Here is an 8,803-nt window from a genome sequence, read left to right as displayed (position 1 = left end):
CACTAGTTTATAAGTAATTTTCAGTTTTTGATGATGTTGATTAATTTTTTTTTTTTTTTTTAACATATTTGTCTACTCAATATTTTCTTTTGTGTTTCATTTTTATACTTTTAACAGCTATCCATAATGACCTTAAACTTAATAATGTTTAATTTAGTAAAAATTAGTTTCAATAATTAATAATAATATTTAAGATAATAAAATTAACATTATAAACTCACAAATAGTTTACTATATATCTTATTAGCATGACTCATTCCATTATGTATACTGTATAAGCAATATGCATGTACGCTACCAAGTCAGCTACCATGGACCAATAGTTATAGAGAACTAAATATTGATCTGTGAACGACGTAAGCTAACAAAATACTACAATCCTGAAGCGTATCATAACATCTTAAATTAATTATTAATGATAATAAAAGCATAATATGTTTAGTTTTTATCAATTGATTTTAACATTAATAGTTGTTTATTATTTTGAATATTAACTAAAAATATGAAAAACAATAAAATAATAATTAAATATAATGCACAAAATATAAATGCAATAGAATTCTTAATGACCTAAACCCATAAATAGTCATTATTTTATTGAATTAATTTTTTCGTTGAAGTATGTTGCAGCATTCTAAAATAGGTAACAATAACATAAGTCATAATTAATAATATTTTACAACAAAATTAATTTTAAATATAATAACATAAAAATAAATATCAGAATCTATAAACAATCTAAACACAAAATGTCAAATACATAATAATAAATATTAAAAAATATATCACAAAGTAGTTTTAAATAAATTATAAAATAATTTCTTCATTAGCACATTGTTTTGGTAAAAAAAAAAAGTGGACAGCAAAATTACAATAAATGGGAATCAAATTTATCATAACCATCAATGTTTTTTTTTTTTAAATAATATGTAAACATTTCCATATCACATAAATATTAATAATTGAACACAAAATTCAGATAACAAATTATCATATACCAAAAGCAATAACTATATCAAGTCTCAGTGTATATTATAAAATAATCACAGCTACATGCCAATACCATTTTAAAGTTAATATGCTTTTACTCCAAATAAATTTAAGTAAATTATGGATAAACAATATGAATTAATAATATATATATATATATATAATATATATATATATACATTTGTTTATACGACTGATAACAATATTTTCCCTTATTTTTTTTTTAAATTTATGGTATGTAGCCATTAATAAATAACAAGATTTCATTAATTAACCACTTATTTTAAAATTAATTAAGTACCTATCCAAATAAAAATATAAAATCAATAATCATAAATTTTATAGATCGTTATAAATTAACTATAAACTAATATTATATACATTACTTATAAATACTTAAAATAAATTAAGATCTTATAAATTAAATTAAGCTATAGAGAAGTCGGTTACAATTTGTTATAAATTACAATGTACCACAACACAGTCTAAATACTGGGATAATTAGTTTAAACTTTCCCATCACTAGTAAGTAAAGCGTAATGTCATGTTTTCTTCTTACTACAGCCTAAAGGGTTATAAACACGTTCACAGAGAGCTCTTAGTATATTGCCAGGCACTTTTTGGTGTTGAAATATCAATTCTTCTATTGCACTTGCCACCTAAAACAAAAATAAATAAAAAAATAAAACAATAAATTACAATACAAAATGTCTGCAACTTATAAAACAAAGGATATGATTTAGATACATATAGTTATATACATTTTTGAGCCATTTACAGTTATTTAAAACATTTTAATAATAATACATAATAATAATAACAATAATAACCAACAGTTTTTTTTTTTACAAATATTACCTTTTTTTGTAAATCTTCAGCTGATAGATTTGGATCATATGGGATTGGTTTACCAATGTGAGTTCTTAGTTTGACAGGAAACCCTCCATATATTGGTACTATAGGCAACCTGGTCCATAAATATATACGCAACCAGAATCGACGACCAATACCAATACAACGAAAAGCTTCACGAATATTTTGTGTGAATATTGGAATAATAGGCTAAAGCAATATTACATAGATACATTTAAGAGATATAGTATATTATAACAATTGCATAAAAACTTACTACTTTAGCATCTATAGCTACTTTAGCAAAACCAAATCGTTTTTTCCACATAAGTCTGTAATACCTATCACCAAATTGAGCTTCATAAACACCACCAGGCGAAATTGCTAAAAGATTATTTTCTTTTAGTATGTCTGAACAAGTTTGTACAGTACCAGGTATTACTTTTAATGGTTCGGATATAATTGACCAACCTAAAATAAATAAAATGTAAATAAATATTATATAAATAAAATAAAAAAAAAGTTTAAAGTAATCTTAAATCTTAATCTTCATTAAGTCATGCAGTTCTGCGATTTTAGACATTTGTGTCACATTGTTTATACAACTCTCTACACACAATCTGTTTTGTTTTAAGTTAAAAAGGAAGTTTTTTTTTCATTTAAAAATTAAATAAATCATCTTAATAGCAAGGCAACAATTAATATTACATCATAATTCGAAGTACAAAACCTCTACGAGACTACAACTGAGAAATTGATAACAATTTTAACTAAATAGTAAATATAATTCGGGCGGTGAAATACCAATAAAAGTACTGCTTACCAACTGTAGCCAACATACTGGTCATTTGATCCAAATAAGAACCCAGATTAACTTGACTTCTTTATTACTAACATACCAAACCATATCCAACCTCATATTGAAAAGTAAAATATTTTTTTATTATAATTATTATTTAATGATACATAAATAGAAGATATTGCAGAACAATGGTGATTTATCAACATGCAAATTATAAATTACTATTGAAAGGTGTTTTATAAAAGGTTTATTTACATATTATCATTTTTTCAATAATTTTACTTTCCTTAATGCAAAACATTTTGATATTTAGCACTTATAAATTGGTTTGGTGACTTGCCATATAACTCCTCACAATGCACATGTGACCAAGTCATCATAAAAAGTTTTATTTCGGCAAATCAATATGTGATTGTTTAAGTTAAGAAAAAAACTGAAATGACACTACTGATAAATCTCTATGATGGGATGCATTCTATCTGTTATTTTCCATAACTGTATTTATATTATACTTCATATAATTCAAAACCAGATTTCGAGGCTAGACAAGTTAACGATTCTTTTTAACTCATTAGTTAAGTTATTTTAAAATAATTAAGTTAAGAGGACGCTATACCTGCATTTGTTGTCTCTGTCTTATACACGTGTAACATAGTTTACAACTGTTTTGCGCAGGACAACTTTACTCCATTGATATTTATATCAAAATTACCAAAATTTTAAATCGCATTGAGAAGAACTTTACCTGTGTTGTAGCGTTTTAATTTTATTGATAGTCAGTGGTAACCAATTTTTAATAATTAAATGAAAAAAACCTAAAATTCTCAAATCGATAACTTTAATTGTATTCATGTTATCAAAAAAATTAAAATGCTACGACACAGGTAAAGTTCTTCCCAATGGGATTTATAATTTTGGTAATTTAGATATAAATATCAAGGGAGTAAAGTTGTCCTGCGCAAAACAGTTTTTAACTAAGTTACGCGTGTATAAGACAGAGACAACACATGCGGGTATGGTGTCCTCTTAAGTTAAAATTTAGTAATATTTTTTGTCATCAACTTTGAAAAAAAAAGTCAATAAACTTAGTTTAAAGTTAAAATTTTTTAATTTGCAAAATAAAAAATTTCAGACACATAATAATGTTTATTAAATAGTTTTTCTTTACACTCAAGAAAATTACTGGGGAAATTTAAAATGATACATGAAATTATTAACTAGCTATCAAAAAACCTACTTTTCTAAAAACCTCATTCAATAATTTCCATTATTCTTTGGACGAAAATTAACTAAATTTAGATATTTTTAAATAAAATTAACTTAAATTTAACAATGAATCTTAAAAAAAGTAACTTATTAAGTTAAAAGTTAATTTGAAAAAAAAAGTAATGAGTTAATTAACTTCATTTTAACTTTTAATTTGTTAATGCCCAACCTTGCCAGTTTTACTTATGGTTATTTTTGAACAGATAGTCCAATAGTATAACAAAAATAATAATAATTACCTGGTAATTTAAATAGAAAATGATCAGCTACAGTATGAACTAATTTTGCTTTGATCAAATATATTCTAGAAATCATGTAATATAAATCAATAGGAATAGCACCATGATAATACACTAATAAAGCTGGACTGTCAATAGGTACATTTTCAATGCCATTTACTTCGTATCCTAGAAAAATAAAATATACATTTTCTTTAACGATGGAAAAAAGTTTTTAACTTTAAAATAAATCACCATGCCAAATCCAACCATGGGCATCCCATAATGCAGCTACAGTTTTCAATGCACCATCCCAAAAATTATTTTCATATGCATTTATAAGTCTTTCTCTGTAATATTACAATATTATGTATAATTAGACTAATTTTGGTTTCCCAATAAAAATAAATTAATAAACAGAATAAAAGTCTGTAAGTTAGGTTGTTTTGTTTAAAATGTAATGTATCAAAAATGTGCCACACTAAATACTATGAAATATATAATATTATTTAAAATTGCCATCAGATATCAGAATAATATAACTTCCAAGATGATATAATTTATTATTTATATTAACAAATTTAAATTTCAAAAATATAAAATTAAATAAGAAATGTTAACTGACATAATATATCATATTTATAAAATAGTAATTTTTAAGTATCAATATTTTGTCATATTTTTCTAAGAAACACTTAGAAGAATAAATATTAACCTGTGTAATACTTATTAATAACATTGACCTTATGCTGGGTATAACTTAGTAAAAGGTATATTATTTATATGACTATAATATGATTATTAATCAGTAATGGTAACATTCATAACCAACATTTAACATATCTTACCACTCACCTACCGCACCTATAATAACTAATACCATAGAACACTAGTGTTAATACTATGAATTACTAGTTAATGCCATTGATGGACTAATATAAATCTAAACATTGTATAATCATCAATATGATTGTATTTAAATTCTTGACCAGTAAATTATTGTATATATTCATATACTATACTATACAAAATCCCATTATTTAAAATGACAAGATATAATTTACATTACCTAATAATTTTAAACGAGTAAATTCTCAAGGGATTCTGTGAGTATATAGATATTTAAAACCATAAAATAATAGGTATAGTAACCAATACATTTTAAACCTATACTAGATAGTGTTTTCTTATAAAATTATATAAACTTTTCACTTTATGATTTTTCAAGGATATAATGTAATAATAAATGCAAATAATTGGATATAAGTATATAACTCATAGTATGTAATTATTATGGATTTCCAGAACCAACGAGCAATAGGTAATTTAAAGATTTTAATTACGGTTCACAAGTACAACCTAATCAGGTGAATCATTACACAATCACAACAATTCTAGGATTATATTATTTCCTTCTGAATATTATTTGATCTATAACCTTATAGTCAACATTAATATTTTTAAATAATAGAAAACTTCTCTAAACTTATTAAGTAGGTATTAAACTTACAGTTGATTAACTATATTATAACAATATCGATTGAATAATTTAGATAAAATATATTTAAAAATGTATTAATAAGGTAAGTAAACATGATATAAAATCACGCAATCTAAGAATAGTAGTAATAATTTGAATGTGTGGTGCAACTGAAAGTCAGCCAAGTTGCAGTAGTCATTTATGAGCATTTTAAACTTTCTTCATAGTATATTTAGACCACTGTTTTTCTCAATGCTTTGTGACAGATAAATGGTAAAAGAAATAAACTTCCCATTTCAAATTTAAATTTACTTTAATAAATATACTTAAAAGAAATGTGAAATTGTAAAAAATATAAATTATGCTCAATCTGTTATTGTAACTAATACAGCTACACATTTAACAGAATAGATAATAAATTACATTAAAAAATATGTTTTACTTGGCAAACAATTATTATAAATCGAAGCAAGCATATTATTAAAAACATACAATACACAAAACATTAGAGATGTAAGCTCAGTAAATTTACCAATTATTTTTTTACAGGTAAATATTATTTTACCGAAAAAATTAGCATATGTCACCTTAAATTAAACATCTTAACGAGATGAATATTCTTAACATATTAATATAATGGAATAATTGATATAATATAACTTAAAACGTCAAACGTTCAACATGCTGCTCACAACTACTGACAGTGTATTACATAACTATCCACACAACTATCTAGTAAATAATAAAAATAAGCGTTACAATAATTATAAGATCATGAAAAAGTGGAAGTAAGGAATTCCTAAGGGTGTTCCTAAAGTGACATACAAAAATTACAAAATTTACGTAAATCTTACATCTCTTCAAACATTAATATTTTTTTTTAAATCATAACTAAGTTAATTATAATAAAACACCTGATACTTTTACAGTTTATAAATGATAATTCAATACTTTATAATTCTATAAGAGTACAGGTTTGTCTTATTTAATATAAATTGTATTATGTGAACTGATATAGTTATAAATAGTTACCACTATAGATATTTATATTCAATTTACTTCAAGTCTTCAAATATGTATTTAAGTCCTAATATTTCTTTTATTATTTAAATAAAACATTCTATAATGTATGCTAAGATTGTCTATTAATGGCAATGTATAAAGTTTAAACTTTTAAATACATATAATTATACCTGTGAAGTTTATAGACGTAGAGTATAACACCAGTTATGTAAAATAATAGTACGATGGTGAGCGGCAACAGGAATGTAACAATGAGTGGCCAAAGCAGCCATGTCATCCAAAGCCATAAATCAACATCCACCCCAATATAGCCGACTGCAACGGTCAAATGGAAATGAAATAAACAAAATGCAAACAAAAAAATTATGCTCTTTGATTATGGGACACATACCCGTAATTGATGCAGTATAGTTGTAGGCGTTGCTGAACAGTGTCAACATCGTTTACTCGTCGTCAAGTGAAGGATATCTAGTAGAACAGTTTGACGCTATTGGTTCGTACTATGCATATAACGTGTGTGGTTAAGGGCTTAAGGGTCGCACCTCAAACCGTGTTTAGCGCTAGACATGTCTGAAGTAAACTGACCTTTGGATATATACTACAATGCAGCTAGGTACAGGTTACGGGTATGTGGTGTTTTTTTTTTTTTTTTTGTTACCCGTTCCTTTATTCGAATATTACATACATACAAATGCGCTGACGGAGCAACAACGAAACCCCGTCGCAATCGAATTTGTGGAACGGAATCAAAAGTGCGTCCGTCGACAAGTTTTTTCCCAGGAGATTTTTTTTTGCTATTCTGCTTGCATTTATGTCACTCCTCTTCGATCACCGCTGCCGCCGAAAACGGATTTATTGTTGCAATGACGACAATATTATAAATTATTGTTTTCCGGCGGCGTCGCACGTTGCGAATTTGATGCCGCTGAAATATTGACTGTTGAACGTTGACGGTCGACTGAGACTGACGAGCGCACGAGTGCCGAGTGGCAACCATGACAAAATATATAGGTATGTCAGGAACAATACGAATTTTAATCTAGTCTGCGCATCACCACTTTTTCCTGTGTGTTAGGTTCTCCGCTCGTATGGTATGATACGTACAGCCAATCAGAGACGGAGAACGTAACACACGGTAAAAATTTGGGGGGGAGGTACTTCCCGTGGATATGCGTATCACAAAATTGCTGACATACCTATATATTTTGTCATGGTGGCAAACAGTAATCAGCAAACGAAATACGAATACAAAAACAAAACGATAACAAACGACTCCGCCGACGGAACTCACCGAAGTGCGCACTACGCACGATCGCGCTGATAAGGTGACGGAGGAATCGGACAGGGGCGAAAGTCGTCTTTGGAGACTGGAGTGTTACAATTATTATTACTGGACAAAGGACAACTACTTTAACCGTCCACTACTACTATTTTGTCCCCGTACTGCTTTGGGTCTTAGCGTCTTACCCTGCCAGCTAAGAATCATCTGCAATGATATTCCATTGAATTCCCAACACGCCACTACGGTGCACTTGTTGAAGCCACTTGGCCGACACCAGACGGCAAGACGCCTGTTGTGTAGGTACATAAATAAAATATAAAGCTTGACTGTGCCACGAACTAAGATATATAATATCTTAGTTCGTGACTGTGCAATCGTGTAAAGCATTTTTTGTAAGTCGTATTGATTGTATTTTGTATACACGTAAGACTCTCAGACTTCTATACAATTATATTCATAGATTATTACGGTGTAATGACTAATGACACATGATAATATCCCCAATGCCTAATGAGTGGTATTATGATAGACAGTTTCTTGTAGTACATTCAAATTTCAACCGCCGCTGACCGCAAAGTTGCGCAATCTCATACGAAGTAGTCTGTCGAGTGTTGACTGTTTTACCATCGGCCATCGATCGTAATTCGTTGAAATCACAGATCACTGGATAAATATAACTATATTATTATTTATTAAATTTTTTCATCTGTATTAATCCACAAAACTCGGTTTAAATAATAATCCTCTTATGTTAGCTAGTGACCAAATGCTTCGTAAAATGCTTCAACTTCAACTTCAATATCTTTTCTAAAAGGATCTAATTGACACTTCCAGAGGGGTTTGACTGTATAATGTAGACATTTTAATTTGTACTTTAAACTTTTTTATTT

At 27.3% G+C, this 8,803-nt stretch overlaps 1 protein-coding gene across 1 annotated transcript; it reads right to left on the bottom strand.

Moving 5' to 3' along the window:
- Positions 1–669: 669 nt before the first annotated feature.
- LOC114131391 (transmembrane protein 68) lies at positions 670–7,857 on the bottom strand. The gene is made up of 7 exons (XM_027996590.2): positions 7,023–7,857; positions 6,802–6,946; positions 4,384–4,478; positions 4,150–4,317; positions 2,120–2,313; positions 1,849–2,052; positions 670–1,649 (listed from the first exon to the last, which is right to left on the bottom strand). The coding sequence occupies exons 1-7, from the start codon at positions 7,069–7,071 to the stop codon at positions 1,533–1,535; spliced, it is 972 nt and encodes a 323-aa protein (XP_027852391.2). The 5' UTR covers positions 7,072–7,857; the 3' UTR covers positions 670–1,532.
- Between the last annotated feature and the right edge of the window lie 946 nt (positions 7,858–8,803).

This window comes from Aphis gossypii, chromosome 3 (assembly GCF_020184175.1).
Source record: "Aphis gossypii isolate Hap1 chromosome 3, ASM2018417v2, whole genome shotgun sequence".
NCBI lineage: Eukaryota > Metazoa > Arthropoda > Insecta > Hemiptera > Aphididae > Aphis > Aphis gossypii.
This window is presented reverse-complemented; position numbering and strand designations above follow the sequence as displayed.